Source organism: Tinamus guttatus, unplaced genomic scaffold (genome assembly GCF_059628265.1).
Source record: "Tinamus guttatus ecotype Peru unplaced genomic scaffold, ASM5962826v1 Tinamus_guttatus_pri_ptg000247l, whole genome shotgun sequence".
Lineage (NCBI taxonomy): Eukaryota > Metazoa > Chordata > Aves > Tinamiformes > Tinamidae > Tinamus > Tinamus guttatus.
The window spans coordinates 4,304,019-4,330,201 of record NW_028288781.1 but is presented as its reverse complement, the minus strand read 5'-3'; the positions used below and the strand labels follow the sequence as shown (position 1 = coordinate 4,330,201).

The following is a 26,183-nucleotide window of genomic DNA, read 5'->3' as shown; positions in this document are numbered from 1 at the left end:
CAAACTGAACCTTCAGCTGACCTCAACAAAACTCTGTGGCATGGGATTTCTGAATTTCTGCTTTAAAAAATATCAGCCATTTAGTAGAGATTTTTTTTAATGTAGAATTCTGTTGCATTGAGTCAAAGCTCATCATCATCTTATACAACACAGCAGTTTGAGAAAAAAAAATATTAGTGAAATAAAGCATCAAGCATAGCACCCTAGGGAATGTCAGATGTTACTTGTTGTGCCTCTGTAGCAGAACCTCCAGCACTTGCCAACTGTTCCCTACCCGTAAAGTTTTATTTAAGTTCTTTCAGGGCATGTTTATTTGTAGCAAATCAGAATGCTTAGCATAACAAAATGCCTTGTTCTCCCTACTGAAGGCTTTTATGTTGGTACAAGTTGACGTACCGGACAGGTTACCCTGTCTGGTCAATTGTGAAAACTAGCACACAAGTCCAATTTTTGAGACATGCAGGAAAGACTCTTTTCTAAGCTGATTCACAAAGTTGATTTGTAAAGCTGATAGGCTTTTCAGCAAATATGAGCTGCTTTGAATTTTAGCTATAGGATGTGATTTTAAATCAAGTGGTGGGAAGAAGGGTAAGTAACTTGAGAACAATTCATTTCCGCAATGGAAAGTTGTTGTACAGCTATTGTATCAGCAAAAGCAATATTTACAACAGAAGTTAGTTTTTTATTAATGCTCTGCGCTTGATTTTACTTTCATCTCAAACGAGGCAAAAAGCATGCTGTGCTGCATTAGAGAAACATGCTCCGGAGAGTGAGATAAATTATTAGCCCTCCCTGCTTTGAGCCAGTAAGGCTGCATATGGAATACTCAGACAGTTTTGGAGGTTCCATGGTTCAAAAGGGCTGTTGAGAAAGTGCAAAGAGGCTCAAGGAGAGCTGCCAGCATAACTGAGGGGCTCGTGACCTTCAAAGGCATAGGGAGAGCTGAACATGCAATGTCTGGCAAAGGGGAAAGTAAAGGCGAATCTAGTCACAGCCTGCAACCCCTTGAAGGGACCTTACAAAAACCGTGAAGTCAAACTCTTCTCCATACTAGCTGATAGTAAAACAGGAGCTAACAGCTACAGCTTATGGGTTGGGAGGCTCAAATCAAACCTCAAGAAGTAATTCTTCACCTAGGTAGCTGTACAGTACTAGAATAAGCAGTACCTAAGATGTTCTGAGTGGCTGTAGCATTCACTTTGTTGGAGGTTGTCAAAATTCTGCTAAAAAGAAGCTACAACTGCTTTGATGTAGCACTAGTGGTTCATGGAGTAATTGAGTTTGGAAGTGACCTCCAGCGTTCATCTAGTCCAACTTTTGCTCTACACATCAAGGCACTGTAATTCTGCTAGGTCAGATGGTAGTAACAAGAGACTGGATAGTTGCAGGGGTGGAGGTGCTCCCTGCAGCGTGCCCCCTAGCCCTGCTTGCCCGAATGAGGAAACTTAATGAACTGCAGTGCCACACACCTGGAGCGTGGTCCTGGGCATGCAGGCACGGCATGGCCCCAAGTTTCCTCGTGCTCGTCAGGTGAGGCAGCAGGCCGAGTGCTCAGGGCAGCTGGGGGTGCCTCGGGAACATCTGCCTTGCAGCAGGCACAGGGTCCTTTCTTGTCCCTTCTCACTTCTAGAGCTGGTGCTGCGGCTGAGGGGCAGTCCCAATGCTTAGGACTGGACTTTGAAAGTCTGCCTTTTGACATGTATTTTCACCGGTGATGTATTACTATTATTGCTAGATTTCATAATGAATATTGATGTGTATATATGCAGCAAAAGCAGGTTTGCAAATTGAAAACAACTTGGGCAGGTGCATTCTTGAGAGTCTGCCTTCATTTCAATATCTCGATTTGTAAAATAATACTATTTTTACATATCTTATAAAGTGCTTTGGAAGTCTAGAATTGAGAAATGTTAAACATGTGCCAGTAGTTGTTGTTCTTACCATTGTAATAAACCTCTTGGTTTTAAGATAACTCACTTTTTGCTATAACTGCAATTCAAGTTTTCTCTCTATCTCCCTTAGTAATACATGTGTGAAGTCTATTTATTTTCTTTTTTTTATATTTTTTTGATGCAAAAAGTACTCCATTTGTCATGACATTGGTAACTTCTTACGGATGTTCTGAAAATATTAACAAGGCAGTCTGTTTTTATTCTCCCTAACTCACCATGCTAATTTTTGGATTATTTTCCATGAGCAGGGAACATATGAATTAGACTATTTTAAGGTCTTGTGGCAGCAGTGAAATCATAGTGGCTGTGGAGGTTGTTTTGAAAAGACAGTTTTTCTTTTGTTTTTCTTCTTTTTTTCACCTACTCAGTTTTCATTTGCCTGTTAAAGGTGTTGGACTGTGGCACCTCTATCTAGCACAGCTCTTTTTCTGGTTTGGTGTGGTTTGTTTAAAATCAAGTGTTGCTATGCAATTCCTCATGCTTGTGAGTGTCAGATATCCTAAAAGCTATGGAAAACATCAACAACTTTTTTCTGGAGGGAGCCTCCTCAGTACTTCATTTGTCACGTCTGTCGTGAAAAATTTTCTCACTTGGTGTGAACAGGACCAAGTCCGCAAGGACTCTGTGGATGATGTGATTAAAAAGCAGACTCAGTAAAGAAACAGTGGTAGTATACGTGTGAATGCAATAACTTTTGCTTGTTTTGCTCAACTGCTTTCTTATCATAAAGCTAATAGCAGAAAAGCAGGCCTATATGGTCATGTACCCCATCCTCTTCCAGAGGAGCACTGCTTGCTGCTGTACAGTGATCCTGGAGCTTCATCCATGCCAGTTTTAAATGAAGAGCAGACCATGTTTTGCAGCCCAAGGTCCAGAAATTTTAAAGTTACTTGAATCTTTAACCCCCTCGGTTTTGTTGGATATCGTGTACTTTTAGGCTAGGCTGCAGAAAGTGACTCTTAAATACTAGCTTTGTGTTTTGATACACTGGAGTTTATTTAATCTAACCCATCCAATCAAGAAGAAATACAAAAGTGGAGAAAAAAATCAAAGCTATCATGCTTTTTAATGATTTGAATGCAGACCCCTTTCAGTGTAGCAGTCCCAGGCCACCTTTCATGTACCAGTCAGTTTTAAAGGCTTTAGCTGCGCTGTGAGCGTGTGAGCTAGCTATGCAAAGAAAGAAGGGGGATATTCTTACTCCACAGGTGAATTGTCCATAGCAGAGAAGAGAAATAATCTTCAAGAAACTATCATCGACTGTGTGTACAGTGAGATAGATATAGGCGTAACCTTAACTTCAATCCTTTCTCCAGCATAGGAGCAACAGCTAAATTGTGTGCCTGTGCTTTACAGTGTGGCTGTTGCTCCTGGGGCTGCCTAACCACATTTCCCTTTATTTAGTTCTCATAAAATTCCCTTTATTTAGTTGCCTTTATTTAGTTCTCATGAAAAGGAGCCTCTCCTTCCTTCTTCTGCAAGTGTGTGTTTGGGAATGAGGCAATATTTGGCAAGTGAATTCTGTCAGATGAAGAGGGAGCAGCTGGGAAGGGAAAGGACAACAGGAACGATCAAATATATAAATTCGGTTGGAATAATTTGATTGCCAGCTAACCGTGAGGGGCAGAAGGCCATGGATACTGCTGAACTCTAGCCTCAGTCCGGGTTGTAGGTTTGTTTGACTCAAAAATGTTGGCAGGACAGGGAGATTAACTGTGGACCAGGAGCAGAAATAGAAATAATATTTTAAAAAGAGAGAGCAATAAAAGTCTACTTGACTCTGCACCTAAATTTTGGTAGGTGGGTGCAGAGCTGTAGCTATCAGACATCTGAAGAGCACATTTGTTTTTGGGGTTACCTGAGCTTTGCTCAATAGTGTTACCTGATGCAGTCCTTTGCTGCTCTGTGCTCATTTGCAGTGCACAACCTAATATTTTTGTGCTTTTCAATGGAAAAGCAATGTTCTGTGGCTTTATAAGAAGAAGCTAATGGAAACTTAAAAGAAAAAAAAATAGGGGAAAAAATGGCCATTATATGATAATCTTTCTAATTCTTTTTCAACTGAGAATTCAATACAAAAATTTCCAAAGTCTGAAATACATCTGGTGGATTGTAGATTGTATAGATTTTTATCAATGTTTATACATTTCTCTTAAAGGTCAAAAAATGTCATAAGAAAAAGACTGAAAGCACTTCATGTAGATTGTTCCTGGAACATATCCAAATGGCTTTTATCTCCTGCCTTCGATTTTTTTTTTCTTTCGTTTTTAAGAGTTACAAGCAGCAAAGCTGCTTTTACTCCCCTTAAGAACAGCAGGAATGTGGAGAGAGGGAAGAAACCAAGGGAATGAAGTGCTTTGTGAATGCATCACTTTTATTTTATGTGGAACATGTTATTTCTTCATCCTAAAGGGATCCTGTTTGTCTTGGCTAGAAGTTGCTAGGTGAAACCGACCATCTGACTAGATTGGGAATGTTGTTGGGATGACTGAAGCATGTTACAGTGCCTCCAAGTGTCATCTTAATACTGGGTAACTAAATACAGAAGGCCTGATGGGGGCTGAAACATTCATACCTGAAACAACAGCTGTGAGAGTGAAGCAGACATATGTGAATTAGAAGGGAGATCTAAAACAGGAAGGATAGCGCCAGCTTAATTCTCCAGTAGTTAGTGATTTTTTATCTCTTGTGTTTGGCTGAAAGTTAATAGAAAATACTGTTCAAATTTAAGCTTTCTCTTGCAAACAACGTTTCAGTTACTTATTGTGATATTGATCCTTCTATGTAATAAATTAGGCAGATGATTAGGAAACCTCTTTGTGGGGAAACTCATTGCGCAGAGTAACGTGATGCTACCAGGATTCCAATCCCTGTCTGCAGCAATTAACCTGCTGGCCCAGTCACGGGTCTGATTATGTCCCTCAAGGGCCATAGTACTCTCTTGGGTCCCAATCCATTCAACTTTAACAGGTTAAGCTGTGCACTTCTCTGGCTCTCTGCGGATGGCAGCATTTCCCTGCACCCTACCACAGCCTCCTTATTCTTCCTTTTCTAGGCTAGCCCCTTCTTTCTGCAGGCTGGGTTGGTCTCTTCTTAGGCTCATGAAGTCTAAGCAATTTATACTTGTGCTTTTGCTTGACTTCAGCTGTGGAGGCTATCAAGACTACAGGTGGACTCTTCAAAGCATGTGCTGAACAAGTAAACAAGCAGATTTTTCTTAAGATTTTTGAGTAGCAGAATTACGTATTTAGGCAAAAAAAATGAAGCCCATGTATGGTTTTGATCAGAAAGATCAAAAACCTTGCCTGGGTGGTCCTTCTGGTACATGGTTGCATTTATTTATTTCATGTATGTATTTATTTCCTTGTGTCACTCAGGCATATTGCTGTCTTTTTGGGGTCCTGCTTGCTAAGTGGTCAGGCACAGGCAGCAGCAGTAGAACTCTACTGGGCTGGTCAGCCATGGCATCAGCTTGGCATTTCAGGAGCATGCTGAAAAATGGTATTTAAAAAAAAAAAAAAAAAGGCAGTCATCTGTCTCTGAAGCTAAACTGCAAACAAGTTACATAGGTTCTGAACTTCTCTATTTGTGGCAGAAAATCTGAGTCAAAAGGGGCTAGCAAATTACCTTGGAGCCTTGATTTTGAGGTGTCGGAGCTTTTGCTTTGAAGAAAAATAGTTGCTTTCCTGCAGCCAACCCAGTGGCACCCGAGGAAGCTCAAGAGTAGACACTGAACTACAAATAATTTCTAGACTACTAGTTTATTTTTTAGTGCCAGGGCTCTGGAGAGGAGGGCAGAGAGGGAAGGATGATGGGTTTGTGGAAATTGGTCGTTAAGGTTATTGGGTCTTGTAATGTATGAGAGGATGAGAGGACATCTATGCCAGTTAGGAAATGGGGCTTTAAAAAAGCAGAGACCCCACAATACTGGTCTCCTCTTGGAAGCATATGTTGGTATGGCAGACTGGCCCTTCAAATAGTTTTTTGGAATTTTCTAGAAAAGACAAAGAAAATAAGCAGGAGCCAATCAAGCTTCTTCCTCCACCTTCATATCAGTACTTCTAACTATCTATGCTGGTACTTTGAATTCCCATCTCAACAACTGATGAAGAGTAATTTAGAGTTTGTAATGAAGCCTACAGCGCTCATATTTTGAGAGCTGGTGTGTAGTTGTAACTTCACTTAATAAACAAAGCAGTGCTTCACTAACTGGGATGTAATTACCCGGTTTTCACAGAAAATGATTCAATTCTCACATTTACAAATATGTGAGTGTTTTCTGCTCTCTAATTTGAAAAATTATTTTCAAGATATTTCTTCTATTTATAACCCCTAGAAGAGTACTGTAGCAATCAGCTGCTTGCTTTCCCTTCCATTTGCTTTGATACTGTAAACATATTACAACTTCATAATTGTGATTCCTGCTTTGAGTGCTCTCAAAATTTGTAACCCAATTAAATAATTGTGTTTTTCTTTTTATAATACATATTTGCAGCTGAGAGTTATAAAGAAACCCAGATGGTAAAGATAAAAGAAGAACCAATGGAAGTTGACATTCATGATTCACAGGCTTCAGTGTCACCTAGCCAACCCAACCAAAATGTTGGCTACAGCACTTTATTAGGGCGAGAGATTAGTGAACACATACAGAAGGCACCAGAAGGTCGTGTGCTCCCAGAAAGAAATCTATTCAGCCAGGATATATCAGTGAAGATGGCATCCGAGTTGCTCTTCCAGTTATCAGGTAAAAGCAGTTGAAATAGTTGCTAGCAGAATTTAAAGAACAGAGAAAGATTGTGTATAACCATTAAAGAGCCATGATGGTGTGAGCCTGCTGTGGCAGAAAAGTGATAAGAGCTAAAGCCCTTCTACCGTCACACTTGAAATGCAAAAGCTTTGCCAGATGTTCCCTACATTTAACATATGTGCTTTAGAGCACAGGGACAGTCAGGTCAAGTTCATAATATTTGAACTGAATGGGAAAATCTCAAATTCAACTCCTATATTTTTGAAAGCTAATTAAGTAATTTGCGACAGCCGCTTGATCAAGGGCTCAGAGTATAGGGGTCTATAGCTGCCAGTTACTGGTGTAAGTGGCCAGTGGCTGCAGCATGCAGAATTCCTGTGGCTGTTCTGTCCACTTCTCTTTACAAAGACTGTTGGCTGTTACATTCCTTTCAGCACTGTGTTTTACAAATGTTTGCATTGCAAAGTCTGCATGGAGCACTAACACTGAAGTATGAAGCAGGGCAATTTTGATTGGATTTGCAGTTTAAATAAAATCACACTCCTGTTCTAATTACGTTGTAACCATTTGCTCCAAATTATTCTGGATTATACTCTGTAATGAAAGAGCATTGAAATAGTTCCCCTGAATAAAGTCCAATACAGAAAATATGGTTATTTATCTGTATGTGTTTCTATGTATATACATATCCATGTATCTATGTAAGGTAATCACAAAAAATGTATGTTCCTCTGCAGAAAAGGTGAGCAAAGAGCACAATCACAATAAAGATAACACCATCAGAACTACAACCAGGTAAGTACAGTCCATTGTTATTTGTAGAGCTGTAGTGCAGATAGCATTTGTTAATGTTGCCTTATTTGTTGCCTGCAACTCAGATATGTGTTTTTCTTGCAAATGTAAGAGATTTTCATGCAGTAATGTAATCTATGCCTGAAAAATATGCATACAGATCTGATTGTTTGAAGTTCACGAGACAAGGCCTCTGTGCCAAAATTACCATTCTCTTACGGAATGCATGCATGATATTAAGAATTGTTTTTTCTATTTTTTTTTTTTTTTTGCAAAAAAATGAACCTTGAAAGAAACTGCATAATACATGCAGTACTTGAGGGAAGAACAGGCTGACAACTGGATTTTAAGACATGGACCAATGTAAGAAGAGGTGTTATGATTCAGTCCTCTGGCAGACTTGGATTTCTTGAATAAAATTTCAGTTGAGTATTCTTATCATCTCAGCGTCTTCCAGAGATGAATTTTAAAAAGTCAGACTGTAAGAGACAATGTGAATGAAACATTTGATTGAGGTTACAGTCACATTAACAAAATAAGTGAAACTCTACAGGAATTTAAAATGTGGCGCAATTAGAGCACATAGAGCACATGCTGTTCAAAAAATATGCACTTTATAGTATTTTGGCTGGGAACAAGGTCACAAGTTCTTTAAATATAAGTGAGCAGCAAAGTGAGGTGTCTTTGTGAGAAAATTCAAAGATCATCTTATGTAAGGTCTGCAGCAAGAGTCAGTGAAGATTTAGGTGAGGCGTAAGCAGGAATCGGGTGCTAAGTCCAAAAGTTAGATCTTCAACACCCTCTGCAGCTTGCATTTAGCCTTGGGGGCAAGGGCACATTTATTCCCTCCCTGAAAGTTCCTGGTCAGTGTGGATGAGCTGGAGACTGAGCATGCTGAAGTGGTGAACAGTTCCTTCAGAAATGGACTGAGACCTTCTGTTGCTCTGCAGCCCCTTCTGCAGAAGCTCTTGCAGTGTACAGTGCCTGCTAATTAAGATGGCTTTGTCTAGACAGAACTTCAAAAACATTTCCGTTGAAGAAGAAATTAACTCTAAAATATGTTGCTCTTAAATTCCTGGAACCATCCCATTCAATCATGGTAACTGTGATAAATATGGTTTTAATAAACCGATCAGCTCAATAAATGTATGGTAGAGACCCTTTGGTTTTACAAATTGAAAGAGAATTAAATTAAGCTTTTAACTTTTGGCTGCTGTAAACACTTTCCATATTTGCTAGTTTGGGATTTCATGGAACGTGCAGACTGGATAGCCTTATTATGACTCCTTACAAAGCATAAACCTGAGAGCTGCGTGCAGAGATAAACGCACATCTTGTCCAACTACGCGTTCACCATCCAGCATGGGATGTGGAGAGAGGGTGACACATAATGTCAGTCAGGTCAAAATCGATTTCAGTGTCTCGTGGTGTCAGTAGCAGGACTAGTGTGGGCACCTCCAGAGATTATTTACCAAAGATAATTCAGGCAAGAAAGGCTAAGGACAGTTCAAAGATAACTGGGCCTTCTTCTGGCTGCCAATTTAGATGAAGGTAGCAGAGCTGGTTGTTGTCAAATTTACACTGAATTTTTCTGAGAAGTCCTGATAATGTCTGCTGCCACGAGGGTATGAAAAGTTGAGTGGCTGATTCACTTCTTCCGGGTGCTTTTTTTTTGTCCTCCTTATCAACAGAAGAAGACATGAATGAGAAGAGTCAGAGCTGCCTAATGGGAAGTCAATCAGTCTACTAAATCTTGCAAGTTCAAACAGATTGACTCAAAAGACTTGGCAAAACAAAACAAAATAAACTAAAAAGGAAGTTTTTGCTTGATGGTGAGTGTATGATACCCCCTCAGAAATAGAATGTGACGCACCAGCCAGTGGAGGATAGGGGCACGAATGCTGCATTAAGGAAACTTGTAGTTATTTTGGCTAAGCAGCATACATCTGGAGGATATAGGACAGGAAAACATTTGAATTATGATTGTTATGTGAAGTTTGCTGAAAGCTGCAGAGAGCCAAGGTGAGGTCAGTCTTGTCCACCTGTGAGTAGATGGGGAGCGGAACGATTTAAATCTGCAATCTTAAATCTGCAAAACTCATCAAGAAAGGGGTATAAAAGTACTTTTTGCTGTCCTGTTCCATATTAGCAGTTTTAACTTTCACCTATCTGTTTCTGTTCCTCCTCTGAAAGTCCTGTACGTGGACTTTCTAGATACGTACTTCCATGGGAGTTTGTTCAAGGAGCCGAAACTGGCAATAATTCCTCCCAGGAGGTATATGATAGACCCTGCCATCTGTGATTTGAAATGGAAAGTGGAGAAGAAAATGATCTGGAAGTCAGCATGCCAGCATAAGATGCCATGATGAATTTCTTTCATCTAGAAAAGAGAAAATTGTGTAGCTGAAGAGACTTAACTGCCATTCTAGAGGAGGGCAGAAATTAGGGCACGCAGGTTCTGTAATTTAGCAGAGGCTGGTGGCAGAGAGGGAGATCCTTGAGACCTCAACAGAATGCGGTCGTCAGCAGCAGCCTGTTGATGATATAAGGCCTAGCCTTAAGTACATGAGCCCTATATCATCCATTTTGCTTAGAATCAGCAACAGGCAGTGACCTAGTGACTGAATTTGAGGCACAAACAGGGTGGCCAGCGTGGAAACCTGAGCAGGTTACAAGAACCTGAAGAGCTGCAATAAATTTTTGTTGGTGGTGTTTTTCTTTCAGATCATTGTTAAACAAGTGAGAGAAAAGTTGCAGTAAATGATGCCGTATTTTTGTATGGCGATAATCTGTTTTGTGTTATGTTACCCTTGAATGGGAGTGTGAGCCTTGGAAATTTTGTACATGTGGGTTGGAGCTGTTCGCTTTAGACTGATTAATCATTTTTTTCCATGAGTATTGCACATTGTTCAACTGTCTGCATACACTGAACTTTTCGGGTTTCAGGCGGCTTCATGCCTTACCCAACCGTGCAATTTAATGTGGACTGCATGTTTGTGGTTACATTCAAACTTCTATAGAAGCAACACAAAATGAACGATGCCCCAAAACTAATGGGAGAGTAAGGTGATTACCAAAAGTGTCGTTAGATCAGGTTAACTGACAAGCTTCACAATGGCAAAAGAGATGTGGCAGTGAATGCAAGTAAGTCAGTCAGAGGAGAACACACTGCTCGCCATCTGCACAAGGACTCTAGTGGGGAAAGATTTACATGTGTGTTATTGTTTGAGTTGACACCTCGTGTACCTGGACCAGTAAAGTTACTCTGATTAGTGCTGTTGGCACATGCACACTGGGTCTGGACTCTCCACTGTGCAACACTTCATAAAACCTGATACTGTGTTCCTTACCCTGTAGAGGTTCCTGGATTTTATTATTGGGTAAGCACAGGCCTCAGAAATGAGCTGGTCTCCTATCCTGCACCTTTAAAACACCTATTATGCACCAGCTTCTTATGGATTCTCAGTACAGTAGAGATCAAATTTAAATGTAGTCTTCATTTTACTCAGAAGAAATCCATACTTTGAATTTAGTTGAAATACTCTGGAAAACTGCTTTCCAAGAGAAAAAAAAAACAAAAAACAAAAAAACTTTTGATCTAAATCTTATTGTTGTCTGTATCATAGAGAAGGGAGTCTTGTGATTTTTAATTGAGCAGCAAACAGAACAGAAATGTCTGTTCAGTGATGAAACTGACTTTTTATTGCCTGTTAATTAAAACCAAAACACCTTAAACTTTTCACATTGAAATAGAGATGATTTCAAAATGATCTTTGCACTTAATCTTTAAGAAGTCACCATTGAGTTAGCTTATATGAAGTGTTTCCTGCTTTGAAAAGAGAATTCATGGAGTTCGTTTCATACATGGAATGCCATGTCAAAGGCGAACCATTCAGCAGTTTAACATAAAATTAGAAGTTTTGTATGGAACATAATTCCTGTATTCATCAGATTTTTAAATACCATAAATGTATTAAAATATTTTCCAACTTTCCAATATTGATCATATTGCTCAAGTACAAATTCTTGAAACATTGTCATGATCCATACTGTGATGTGATATTGCCAATTCGAGATGTTGAAATGCTGTAATTTATAATGTTTTAGGAACATTCAGCATTCATTCTGAGATGCAGTTGAACTAAAGCATACCTCTTCACCACGCTTTCTCTCACAGTCTGCAGATCTTTCAGCATGAATTCTGTGAATTATGTAGTCTTTTAACATTAAGGTATTTGTTACAATATTAAAATATTAGGGTCAAAAGTCATGCATATTTTTTATGTCACTTGATATTTTGTTTACAAAAAGACATCTTATTTTCCCCATAGCCCTTTCTTTTCTGAGGACACATTTAGACAATCACCGTTCACTTCCAATTCAAAAGATCTGCTCCCTAATGAAACAACTCTTCATGGAAGGACATCTGCACCAGGTCAGATACCTTTATTTTTTCATTACTTCAGTTAGCCAAACTGCAGTCTGCTTTGTCTAAAGGAAACAATCTCTCTATCACAGTCAGTACTTACTGCTAAGGACAACAACAACAAGAAAAAGTTACCTTTATAATTGCTGAAACATTTGTTTTAATAGGTTTCTGTTACTATTTCTCTGCAATGTACATTGAAACAAAGAGGCTATAACAGATAAAGCGCAGCAATATGAACAGAGCTTTTTTTATGCGTGAATCACATATTTAAAGGAACTTTACTGATGTCTGTTTGCTGTCTGCTATTTTTCTGCTATTGGTCATTTCCATCTCTCCTTCTCTCGCAATAAAGATGATCAGAATGGCTGAGCTGTGCAATATAATTATCCGGCCCTTAGCAGTAGTAATTTAGCAACCTTTTTGGAAAGATTTTACTTTAAACATATTGAAAGGCCTCAGTATCTGTGGGGACATTCAGGCTGATCTTCCAAACTAGTTAACAAGCATTATATGTCCAGATGTAGCTTGGATTATATTCTGCAATAAAATGGGAAATACAGGTATATAACCATATCTTTCAAGGTGGTAGGGAAAACATGCAAAAGCTTCATAGATGCCTTTATTGTCCTGGTGCAAAGTAACTGCTGTTTGCTAATTCACTGATATCTGTTTTTAAATTAATAACTCTTGAGTTCTTGAGGTCAGTAATTACACTGCCAGCAGCAGTAGGGGTTATTCACCTTTTCTTAGCAATCAATAAAGTTTTAGGCACGTTACTGCTAATTTTCAGCTACAGACTGTCATTTAATTTACAACTTAACAGACCCTTCATTTTTTTTAATGCTTGAATAGTCATTTGACAGCTTGTGAAGTGGCAGATGGGGTTAAGAGCCAGGTGTTGTCTAAGGGTAAATATGCATGGCAGGAAAGAAGAAAATTCATATCATAATGACAGAGGTCTTCAAACTAGCTTCTGCCACACTTTCTCGGGGAAGTAGCAGTAACCCAGAACAGGGAGAACTTGGTCATCTGTGGTACATTTAAGTATTAAAATGTAAGTCAGATTATCGCTTCAATCCTGGATTTTGACCTTGGCATAACGTGGAATATTCATATGCTCAGATGAAAGACAAGAACTCATGGGTTCCTCCGGCAGTGCTCAATACCTCCGAGGACATGGCCTTTAGCAGCAATTCTCATGCCTCCTAGCAAGATGAATGTATAAGATTCCTAATTCTCCACGAGACTTCCTTTTAAATGAGGCCACTAAAACTGTACACTGTTTCTGGTAACATGTTTAGTCTTTTGTTTAAACTGTTTAATTGGTTAGATTATGCTGGAGTATTAGAAAGTCTACTAGGGCCTAGATTTTGCATGTTCATGCTATATTTTACCTTACAGAATGTAGGTATTACCTGGATAGGTCCATGTATTATATTGCATATTGCTCTGTGATTTGAAGACTAACATACATATGTATGGTGAAAATCAAAACTGCCGATTTTGCTTCATTTTTATTTTTGGAGCAACCATATGATTCACATCATTCAAAAGATTTTGATTTTTCTCAGCTTCATAACACATTCTTGGACCTGAAATGTCACTTCACAGTAGCATCAGGGATGTGATTTAAATTTTTAATCAATTGCATGTCATGTTTATTTAAAAGCACAGAGTGGAATTGAATGGTCACAGGTATGTTTCCTGCTAGATTCAGCCTTGCAAGAAGTAGTAGTGTAGCTAGTGGTGTGGATAGGTCAGAAAAAACTTTATTCCTTTATAGAGTAAAACAAAGGGATGGTGACAAATGACTGTACAGGTTACAAAAGCATATATTATGGAAATGTGTATATGGTGTTCCACAGGGAAATGAGATGCCTTCACTTCAGATTTATTTGGGTTATTCCATTCTTGAAGCAGGATAGTACAAAAGTAGGAATCAACAGCTTGTAAAGCGATGGGAAATCCATGGTCCAGCGTCATCTTCAGGTCACAAGATAAACTGCTGCTGGCCAGGAGTGCTCAGTAAGCAGCACGGAGCCCCAGCCTGGACGTGTCCCTCGGTGCCGCTGAGCAGCGTGGGGTTCGAGCTGCCGCTCTGCAGGGTGGCGCGAAGAAGCTGCTGCTGCTCCGCATGGCTGCCTGTGGTTCAATCCCATGTACGTGCCCCTTCTTTCCAAGAAAAACCCCAATACAGACAGTTGTCTTCCAAGATTTCTACATATTTTTTTCTGCAGAGGTCTTAACGCCCCAGACAGAGAGATTGCGAGAAGTGACAGGGACCATAGGAGAGTAAAATATGTGACAAATTCAGTCCTCTTGTAGGTAACTATGTTATGTAATCTCATTCATTACCAATGAATTTTACCCATGGTGTCCTTCAGCTTCGACTAATTCTTTTCCTTTGCAATGTGCTGTCTTGTATCCTCTTAACCCTATCTTCCTTTTAGCAAGGTAAGCCAGCCAAACACTTACTGTATATGATAGGCTCTCCATTTCCTGATCAACCTCATAGCCCTTCTCTGCCCCTTTTTAGGGAAATTAATTCCTGGGGTCCTCAGAATCTCGAATGATTTGTTCAGAAATCTCTCCCATGTGTAATGGCAGTGGCTGTCCCGCTTCATCACAGTCTTTGAAAGCACAACACCCTAACGACTTGCAATTCAGCCTCTAATCAACTAGTAACACAATTTTTCTTTTCCTCCTCAATTTCAGCTGATGATTCTTCAGTACGCAACAAAAATTCTTGTTACTATTTCCTAGGCGTTTAATCTTGTCATTTATATTGTTGCACTTGCTACCTTTCTTCTCAAGATTATTTTCTGATACTCTGAAGTTTCTGCGTATCGGTGATAACCGTTTTCATTAACGCAATACTTTCTGTGTTGAAACAATTAAAGGAGACCTTTAAGTATGATTGGTCTAAATTTCAGTCCTTGAGATTTCTCTTACTAACAACCATTTGGCCTTTGGATCTCTTCTCGGTGCAAACCACTTGTGTTCTCATCTTAGCCAATATATAAGTTACAAGATCATGAATTAAAAACACGGAGCATTCTTTGTAGAGCGCTGAGTATTTAAGGTCCACAAGGAATATGAAACAATTAGGAAAGAGCTGTTAAAAGATACATGAGAGCAATGCACAGATCAGGGCATTTACAAGCTGCTGCATTATTATCCAGCAGCTTTTAAGTCTGGTAACCCAGGAAATGGAATTGAAAACTCCCAAGAGCTGTCAGAGCAGGACTCAGCAGTCCAGGCAAAGCAGCGGTAACTCCCTAGTAATCTGTGTGAATTCTTCATATTCTGGGGAGGAGAAATAGTAAATTTTAATAGCACATAGTTCAAAGTATTGGGTAGATTTGTGAAAGATCTCTGCTACCTTTTTTGAAAGCAATTTGTGTTAAAATACACGCAAAGTTAATTGTGGCTATATAGACTTTTCTGGATTACAGTTGCTTTTCAAATAAGCTCATTTTTTGCCCAGAAAATAAAGTAGAATAGTGTTAATGTCCATGTGTTTTGAGAATAACAATTTTTAAAAAAACTTTACTCATGGGAATTATTGATCATGTCAATAAAACACAATTTTCATAGAAATCAGTCATATCCAGATTTAAGAAAACAGTTTTTTTTTTCTTTATTGCAGTGATTCATTAGAACAGTTTTTATCTTCTGTGGCAACTCACTGGGACTTTCTGAGCATCTGATTTTTATTTCACGCTAACAGTATGTCAACCACTCTTAACTGGAAATGAGTGAAATCAGACATGAGGCTTCATTCTTACGTTATTCTGTGCTATTATACTTGTTTTTATATTGACCATGAAACATTTCAATAGCTTCAGCTTTTGCCTTTAAGAATAGAAAAATGACTTTTTTTTTCCTAATGAAAAGAGAGTAGAAAAGAAAGTTTTCAGTTCAAACAGTTGCTGGAAAAGGGCGTTTTTGTCAGCTGTCTTGTAAGACTCTCTTTTGACAGAATGGAGTTTAGCTGCATGCCAAATTCAGTCCAGATCTCAAGATAAACTAAAAAATTCAGCTTATGGTGGCTTTCCTGATCCTTAGCCAATATTTAATATGTTTTAATATGTAGTTCTCCACTCACTGACTCATTCTGTAAATCATACCTGCCTTCATGAAATCCAGTTGAGTGATATTCACTATTTCTATTTCCCTCAGTGCATTAATATTGCTGAAGACTCCAAACGCAATTTTGAGGCTTATATTTTCTCCACGTATACTTGTCTGTAGTATATTAATGCTTCATTACTTTCTCCTCTCTTAAGCAAGCACCTTGCATTTTCTTTCATTGGCAGTGTCAAATTTTGAAACAATTGCAGTTATTTTGAATTAATGAAAGGGGAAAATTCTAGCATTTTTTAAATATTATTTTTGTGGAAAACTTAATGCTTACTGCCAAACTGTACTGTTGATTGCAGTAAATGAATTTCACACGGCTAAAATAAAGTTTTGGAATTGGAGAGTGTCATTTGTTGGGAGTTGTAATCCATGTATATCCCTGATTCTGAATTCTGTCCATTGGTGCCACAGCTATATTTACCCAAAGTGTTAACAAAACAAAAAAATCTGACCTCAAGTTCCTTTTTGAAAGATGCATTAGAGCCTCTTTCTAACTAAAGGGACTATTCATTAGATATACATGTTTTTCCTGATCACCATTCTTATTTGCACCCTTTTTGTCTATCTCTTCTCTAGAGCACAGTAACTAATCAACTAAACTATTTTCTAAAAGTTGGTGGGAACGCTGCGATGGGAACAGGGTAAAGGCAAGGATATTCCTTTTGGCCATGTGAAATTTCAGTGCTTATGCAAGATTGATGCGACTGCATCCACACTTGTTTATGTTCTTCTGTGGCTGTAATTGAAAAAAATCTTATGGTTTCATGTTTTAACTTAAATGTCGTGAATGATGAAGCTGTTCATGGTACATTGGTACTATGTTCTTTAAAATAAAATACTTTTCGTGTTCCTTCCTTTCTAATCCCCTTTTAAAGGCACCTTAAGGTTAATACATCTCTTGGTGCTGTAGTTTGCACATCTATTGTAAAGCATGAGGAAAGTAGCTAGCAGGTGCTCTTTTGGACTGACCCGAAGGCTGTCGTGCTGGGAGACAGAATGTGTGGCAATATCCGCACTGTGCTTCTGACTTCCTGCTCTCCTGCACACCAAACTCCCACAACCATGTGCCATGGCTAGCGCTGATTTCTGTGTCATCATTAGGTTAGCTGGGAAAGTAAAGATTTTAATAAATTGAATGTGAAGCTAGGCTAAGTCTGGTTGAAGTTGATATTTCTCCACATATCTCTAGCAACTGTTGTCCTCCTTAATCTCATTTAGGCTGATGCCAGGCTTTCTATTTCTAACTTGCCTTATATTGTCCCTGAGACCTGTGCTGTAGAAAGCAACAGAAGCCCTGGGATTTTGATTTCTAGGTAGGGGGCTGTTGGCACTTTTGTAACACGTGGAAGTGTGCTGGCCTTTATGGAGCTGCGAGGTGTGCATGCCCTGTTTTCTGTTAGAGTGATCAACAATGAAGCGTTGACATTTAAATTGCCATTGCATGCCATTGCCTTACCTATCCATAGAGTTGATGAAAACAATTCACACCTTCCTATGGTTGTTTGCTTACACCTGCCAAAAGGTCTAAAACTGCATTATGGGTAATCCTCTGTGCACTTTATGGAGATTTTCCTCGCAGTTCTCAGACATAGAGTTTTTAAAGAAAAGCTGGAGCTCTCCTGAGCTCTCCCCCACCCTGGCATGCTGTCCCTAGGCTCATCCGTAGTGATCCCAGTTTTATCCCTGTCTCCCTTCATACCCCATTCAAAGCCCTCTCAGTGAGCCCTGCCACCACCTAGGATTGGTAGGATTCTTTTTCAAGACAGGGGAACGCAGTCTGCTGCCAGGAGGCTCAGTGCTGACATGGACTTCCCCATGGTTGAAAAACCCAAAATTAGACCAGTGACGCCAGCCTCGTAGCCATATGTTGAACAGGTGCCTTTTCCTGTTCCTCGCAGTGTCCTTCTCTGACCCTGAAGGGACTGAGGAGAAACCATCTACCAGGGAAGAAGAGATTGGCTCCTTCTGTACTAACCACCACCTCTGTCCCAGCAGGTATTTATGCACATTGATAAGATGAGTCCATTCTTCATCTTCATGGCCCTTTGCTGGACTTTAGACTTTCTTTAAAGTCTAAAAAAAGTGTTGCAAGATAGTGACAGCAGATCATTTTTGCTACTGTCATAGAATAGCAATTTTTATTGCCAGTGTAGTTTCAGAGGGAGTACACTTGTGCATGAAGAAGTGAGTTATATAGTGCATTTTCCCCTACTTTGTCCCATTATTGACGTTGGTCATTTTGCTGGGCTTGGTCATTGACGCTTATGGTCGTTTCACTGGCTTTCAGTTTTGATCTGAGTTATGAGCTCTGCCCATCCAGGACGTTAGATAGATAAACCCTTTCAGTTTTGTGATGATGAGAGTGCCCAAGCCCTCTTGGCTTCTCTGGCTAAGTGTAGAGTTCCACTTAATTCGCCATGCAGCCTATGGTCCATCAGGGATTTGGTCCTGTTGTGCATGGCCACTTCTGGTTAGTTGCTTGGTTGTTTTGTGTGTGTGAAATGTACTTGATGAAAGTGGTGCTGGGAATAGGTGCTACACGGCTTTCGTTGCTGCCTGCAAACATGATTTTAGGTACTCACTAAACCCTACAAAGTCTGGTTCTGTCAGTCCTCAAAGCAACCTGTTAATTTTATTCTTCTTCCCGTGCTGCTTTTAGTTGTAGCTAAAGATTCAGACAGATACTTTTTTCTTTGTTTGCAAATCTCTGCAGGTACATGAGGAAAAATTCTGGAAATACCACTTTGACATATCCCACTTATATGACAACCTCATAGGGTAATTACTTGTGACAGAGTAGAAGGTCAATCTGAGTAACCAATTCTAGCTTCTGATCTTCAAAATATATTTTTGCCTTGATTCTTCACACATAATGTGTAACTGAAATAAATACTTTATCTGGTGTGTGTGTGTGTGCTTTTGCCTTCTAAGGAGGTAAGGATTATCAGCTACCATGGTGGCTCTCTGAAGTCTGGTAACAAGAGACAGATAACTAATTTCAGCTTGTAGAAGGTGGCTTTGGGAAAGCAAGATAGTTGGACTGATGTAGAAATGTGCTGTGCTTGGCATAGTTCTCCAAAGAGAGGGAGATTTGACAAGATTTGTTCAGCACGATTCACCAAACTGTAGCAGTGGTTCTAGCTCTAGCCAGAGTCAGAGTGCAGCCTTGGAGCGCAGAGCACCCAGCGGCTGGGACAACCACTCACTGCAGTCACTGAGCAGAGGAGTGGAGACTCCTGGTGCGTTTAATGGGGTCGTAACCAACCTGGCTGCAACTGATTACAGCACTTCCCTTCCCTTGCAACTTTATCTAGGCCTGCTGACATTTTAGTCCGTGTGTATTGCTGGTCTGGATGGGATAATGGCAACTGTCCGCTGAGCAACCGCCACAGTCTTCCTAACCATGAAGGTCTTGGCAGACTAACCCTTTCCCAATGGAAAGGACTGTGCAGAGCCTTTCTAATCATCTTACCACCTCTTTCTCACATGAGCACTTGGCCACCTTTGGCTAAACTAGGAAACTGAAGTGTGTGCGTGCACAATTTGTGTACAGGCATTAGTTCTCACTGTCATTGTGTATTGGCCATTCCAGCAGAAAGTGTGGAAATGTTATCAGATCTTCCTGAGGGATACAGGAAAGCAGACAGTGCTAAAGAGCAGGACTCCGCATGGATTCTCATGGGTGCACAGTAGCAACTTCTTTTCCTTGTGAGGAAACTGCACTAACTCTTTTGGAAATAGTTTGCAGGACCTTCAAGATGTAAATTAAAAAACAGAAAATCAGAAAGTATTACGCTTAGGTCCAAAGGCTATCTTGAACGGTACCTGACTTTCATCTGAAACTTGGGATCCATGTTTTATTATGGGCTGTCTTTACATAGGTCAGTGTTTTCCCTCTTACACTACACAGTCTCCTCATACAGACAAAAATATGTATTTTCTTTTCATATCCCTTTAATGTTTATTCCTGCTAAAGCTTGATCATTCTCATGGTAAAGAACACAAGAGCCAACTCATTCCACTCAGAATAGACAAGAGCAAACACCTTCTGGTTTCATGCAGAATAAATCTTCACTACACTCCAGTCATTAAGCCAGCAAACCAGAGGTTGTTAAGAAATATCACCCACTTCAGCTGCAAGGCAACCTAGCCAAAAGTAACTGTTTCGTCCTCATGGAAAAATAAAACTTAGCAATTGCTTTTTTATTCTTTCAAATTTTGGCACCAGTTACCATTTTGGGATGCTGTTTCTGAATCCCTATTATTCCACAGTGAGTTCTTTTAAAAAGTAAAATACTTTTAAATACATACAGAAAGTGATTGTCAAATCTGTGAAGAGCTATGTAAGCAGCTACAGTAATCCAAAACACAAAATGAGTTTATGTGGGAGTTTAGGTGCCTTTTTCTCTGCTGGGAAGAAAAGCTGGTATGACAAGGCTGTCCAGCACATTCTTGGCACATGTGTTTTGATGCAGAAACTTGGCTAAGAAAGTCCATGAAGTGATAGTACGTGAGTTTTAGGAAAGGAAGAAGAGAAAACACCAAAATAGAGGCACTGGGCTTCAGAAAGGACATCTGTAACAAACCTGGAGATTTGTGTGGAAAGAAGCTGAAAGATACTTGTTGGCAGGTCCTTTAAGAAAGACAAGCACTTAAGTTCAGACAAGCTTTTGGTATTATGTCCCACAACATGCTCATAGGAAGCAGGGAAACCTTGAGGAGGTTTCCCTTTCTAATTAGCAGGGAGAGTGTAGCTGTCAAACTGCAGGGACCAGGTCGGGCCCTGCAAGGGTCTGTACTCTTAACATTATTCAGCCTTTTCTTTAATGTGAGTGGTGGAAGAGAGACTGCACATGAAATGCTCTGCTGACATAAGCTCTTCAGCGAGCAGCATTAGATTTCTGTCTTATTTTGGTGAACTGGGGAAAGAGTCTAGAAAACAGTAGTCAGTTCAGGGAGGACAAAATTGAGTACTTGAAGGAGTCTTGAGTGCTACAAAGAAGGGGAGGGATGAGTACCCAGTCAGTGGAACTTAAGGGAAGGGTCTGCATGAGGCTGGGTCAGAGACCGTGCGTGCAGCTGACAGTGTCCACATCACCAAAAGGGCAAACGTCCGGCTCAGATGCCAGGAAGGGTGTCTGTAAGGCACATATGGAAACTTGTTTGCTCTGCAGCTGGAGCCTGAATCCAATTTGGGGCTCTGTAATCCAGGTGCAACGTGGAAGAGAGCAGCGGTCAGAGGTTTAGAAAGCATGAGCTGTGATTAAAGGTTGAAAGAATTGTGTTCATTTAGTCTGGAAAGGAAAAGAGGGGAGATGATAATGGTATTCAAATATGTAAAAGTGGCAGCTGTGAAAGAAAAAGAATAAAATCTATGAACAAGGAATAGTGGGTTTAAATGACAGCAGAGGAGATTTAAGTTGAACACGAGTACAACTTCTCAGCAGTGGGGTAGTTATGCCCTGGGACAACTGCCAGGGGAGGCTGTGGGATCTCTGTTGCTGGGGGATTTTTTTAAAAGAGGGCAAGACAGGACTGACAGGAGTGTTCAGTGTGTGCCGCTTTTGCTGCCTTTGGGCACGCAAGACAAGATGGCCTCCCAAGGACCCTTCCAGCTCTAGATCTGTGATAAAAATTCAGCAGCAAAGCTGAAATGATGATTAAATAACCTCTTGGAAGAGGTTTGATAGACAAGGCTTTGGGTTTATAAATCCTCAGCACGCTCTGTTTTAGATGGCGCATTTTATTCAAACCCATCTATGGTCTCATATCCTGTTTTGCCTTGTTAATATTAGAATATTTGGTGAAAGTGAAAATCAGCATTGAGTCATGCTGTTTCCTGAATATGGAACTTTTCCAAACACAGGCTCACCATGAAATAGAAAGATTTTTAAATTACTTCTGTGGCTTCGCAAAAGGAATTGAAACACATCATTTCTGACATTTCTTTTTAGAGTTACCTTGGGACTCTCCAGTCCTCACCTATCTTCTATTTTGTACAAGGTTGTCTTCTACACTATTTGTCTGCCTGAGAGTAAATTGAATACAGAATTTGTCAGGCCACCAGGACACCTGAAAGGAAAAAGATGATTGTTTGCACATAATCTAAGCAAAGTGGAGGAGAAATCATTTTTCTTCTAGAGCATGAGTTCGGTCAGCATCAAAATTTGCCCTGGTTTTCCTGAGGGTTGTAGTCAATCCCTTTGGGGCAGTGGTGAAGCCGATCACCTTGGTGCCCTGCGAGCGCGGCCTGGGCAGGCAGGGCTGCAGAGGCACGCGAGCATCGCAGAGCGAGCACGAGACAGGGCCTTCAAGGAGCAAGTTTTGGGCTTCATGAAGTGAGCAGATTCTTGTGCACATTGCTTGAGGAATCCGGAATGAAGGGCAGCAGCAATTCCTTCCTGGGAAGGGTGATACCCTACCCAGCAGCCTGCTGGAACCTGGAAAGGTGGCTCTTGCTGAGCGTGCAGTTACTGTCACCTTGGTTTGAATCTTTTGTGGTAATCCAGATAGCTCAGGGTGAGGGACTCCGTCTGCATTTAGGACCTCATCTTCCCTTCCCCAGCTGATATTTCCATCCAGAACTGGCGTTATTGACAAAAACAAAAGGAAAAAAAAAGTGAAATTTGTATATATAACAGTCTTAAATGTGTACTGGGGTCTCTGAGTGGGTTTTAAAATAATTTTCTATAATTAATTATTTTTATAATTAATAATTTTTTTTTTAGGGAGTGTGTTTTAAAGAGAAGTGTAGGAAAGAAATTCAAAGGGTAGAAACCTCTGTTGACATTATGGAAATTAATTAATTGACATTTTAAATTTTAAATTGAATTTTAAAATTTTAAAATAGGAGTCCATATGGATTCAGTGTCGTGGCACCCAACGTAAATGTTATAAGCACAGTAAGTGGATGAGCTAAATATAAGGGCCACCTGCTTTGGTCTGTATGGGAAGGGGAGCTGAGGACAATTCCTTAGGGCAAATGTTACGGCTGTCGTGCAGATATATGCAGGGGGCATTCAGTTCTGTGCTGCGAGTGCCTGTGCTCGGCACTGGGCTCTGCTGCCCGCCGCGCTGCTTCCTGGGCCTGCACGCGCTTCGCTCGCCGGCCAGGACACGGGCGCCGCTCTCGGGTGCTCTCAGCAGGCACCTGAATGGCTGTCACGCTAATCGGTGTCACGTAGTGCTTTTAATAGTTGTAGTAAGGCATGAGGAGAAAACCCCACAGAAGGAACAAATTCAGGCAAGCCAATGTTGAATCCCAGCTGAATTTTGGATTCAAAAATAGATTTTCTTATTTCATTTTTGTGGGGAATATAGGGAGTTTCTATAGCAAGTCAGTTGCTTATGGCTGGCTAGTAGTGCCTGAATTTGCTCATGGTCAGATACATGGCAAAATAAGCCCAGAGAGGCTGGTGTGATGCTGACAGTGACAAGTGCAGGCTGCAGGAGCACCCAACACCACAGCTTAGGTAACTTAGCTAGTGCCTAGATAACTGGCAGGGATGTATCTAGTACAGGAACTGCAGGAACAGTGTACAGGAACATTGCCACAGTTTGTTTTAGTTGACTTACTAGAGTAAGAATTCTGGAGGCACAAGGAAAGGTTCTGTGAAAATAAGGTGGGAATTGAGTGAGATATATGGTATTTGGGGGGCTGCAACTTCATGTAGTCAGTATATTTTTGCGCTTGTAAGCCCTTTGCAAGCTTTCAGCAGACAACCTTAATTACATATTCCATGAAGGGAGTTTTCAATTTTAAATACTGTGTGCTTGCACGTGATGATAGATGAACAGGTAAATGGAAGGCTCCAAAGCAGTAAAAGGCATCTCCAATCACAGGGCACTACAGAAGGTAGGAAGACTGAATAACACAGATGAATGTAGGTAGAAGAAAATTCCTTTAGCAATGTAAATGTTTTTGAAGCTGTGGTTGCATGTGTGCCTGATCTGAATGCCTTGTTCCTAAATAAATAATTTTTGAACTTTAAATATTTCAATAAAATAGAAATATTCTTACCAATGGGACAAGCTTTTGTGACTTTAATATAGAAGTATATACAGTTCTCGAGTAAATGTGAGTACTTGAAAGACAGCAAAGGATAAGCCAACTGCAGACTATTTCCACAGCCAACTGATCTGTCATGAGATGTCTGAACATCTCAACTGCTTTCTGCACCACACATAACCAGCAAGCGGGACTGATCTAGCATGGTCACTGCTGCCTCACTGCTGTAACTACCACTCACTGTATTCTCCTTTCACAGAACTGTTCTTCAGTGAACGTCACTTTGTTTTCGTGTCATTGACTTTCTGCGTGGTGTCAAGAAGCCTGAATAACCCCGTGTATAAACAGGGTATTTGTTTTCAAAAGAGCAGAGAGGTGATACATGGGGACCCTTCTGTCAGGCTCCATGAGCACCTCTCACTTCTGCCTCTTGCCTGTTGCAAAAGGGCAGTCTGTTCAATTTATACCTGTAGGATTCTGCAAGAACAAAAGGGACGTGGGATAAGGGATTATGGGAACATAAGGATCTGCCGTTGTGGATTTTGTTGCTTCTGAGGTCTGTGGAGGTGTGATGATGAGCCAGAAAAGCAGCTGTTTATGTGAGGTATTGGATGTGAGAGCAGAAAATAAACCAATCAAAGTTATAAATGTTAATTTATTTTCTTTCAATGACGCTTTCATCAACTTGTTGTTTTGTTTCCTTTTTGACTTCATCAGTTAAGTGGCGGTTTCATTCTCTTAGTCATTTATATAAAGATACAAATCTAGGTACGGCATTGAACAACAGATTAAAGTATAATGTAGTATAAAACACTGTATAACAACAATTGAAAAACAAGTACAAGAAAGTAAGTAATCAAAGTACCACACATCAAAGTCTAAATCTAGTCTCTTGGGAACTTTTTCTCTTTTTTTCTGTGGGAACTTCTGGCAGTCACAGTGCTCACTTAGTGTCTCTGGAAAGTGTTTTATGCATTCAGGCCACACTTCATTCTCCTCTTCACTTACTGCTTTAGCCAGATGTGGTATCCTCACAGCATTTCTGACAAAAGTCAAGTTAAAGGTTTTTCAGAAATGATGGAATATATGCTCGCCATATGGATGTTACTGATTTGAGGATTAAAAAAAAGTCGTCATTAAAAATGAAAACTGAAGATATGTAGATGTCCAGAGTTGTGCCAAACAGCTTAGGAAAGGGGTAGATAGTAACTGATCTCAAGCTGCTGGGCTTCATTTGCCAGAAATGAATCTATTTGATGGAGCGGGAGGAGGAACAGAACTGCGTTTCTGTAGTCAGGCTGCTTTATTTTCACCTCATGGAAACTTGAGGTGGTGACAGTCCCACCAGTTTCCAGCCCCATCCCGGATGGTCAGCCTTGCACAGCTGTTCATTCCCTCTGAGGTTGGCCTTCGGTTAGCAGGGAAACAATATGCAGTGAGGCAGAAGGAAAGGAATGGTGGCCATAAAAGTGTATTTGTTTTACTTCACTTATTGAGCCTAAAAACTCCTTAATCCTTAAAGCTTTTATTAGAACTATTTCAGGATAGTTTTATTACTAACCTATAATATACTGAGTTAAAAATGTTATTTTTTAATGATGTGCTGGAGAACTTAGAGGCCTTCCATTTTACCAAGCATATTTTGTTTTAAACTCCAAAGCCAACCAGGCTGCTCTCCAGGAGAGCAGTCTTTTATTTATTAAACAATTTAAGAATTAAGTTGTCATTTATGCTTTTTTAACATTAAAGCTTTGGAATTTGCTTTTGAATATTGATTTGAAGTAGAAATTCAGGGGGTGTTTTTATTTGTTCTTGAGGGTTTTTTGTTTTGTTTTGTTTTTTTTTAGTGTAGGAGTGCCTTGGTGACAGATCAATTTCTGTGAAGCCATCTCTCATATTGGTGATTTATTATGTCACATTAGTTGGTCTCAGTCCATCTTCTTCTAGGCACCGAATGACCACCTCTACTTAAGGTATTCTTAAAGGACAGCGATTCCGCCTGCCTCTGTAAAGCAGGGTACACAGCAGAGGCCTGGTGCAAGTTGGTATTGTGGTCTTTGGGCCACTGGACTTGTACTCACTTGTCAGAAAACACCTTCCCCCGGCATGAGC

At 40.2% G+C, this 26,183-nt stretch overlaps 1 protein-coding gene across 1 annotated transcript in view; it reads left to right on the top strand.

Annotated features, from left to right (window-relative positions):
- ZNF827 (zinc finger protein 827) overlaps window positions 1-26,183 on the top strand; it is a 95,494-nt gene that overhangs the window by 56,657 nt on the left and 12,654 nt on the right. The window contains exons 6-8 of the mRNA XM_088526589.1: window positions 6,448-6,696; window positions 7,437-7,494; window positions 11,823-11,926. Coding sequence (XP_088382715.1) covers window positions 6,448-6,696; window positions 7,437-7,494; window positions 11,823-11,926 — 411 coding nt within the window. The remainder of the gene's footprint in view (window positions 1-6,447; window positions 6,697-7,436; window positions 7,495-11,822; window positions 11,927-26,183) is intronic.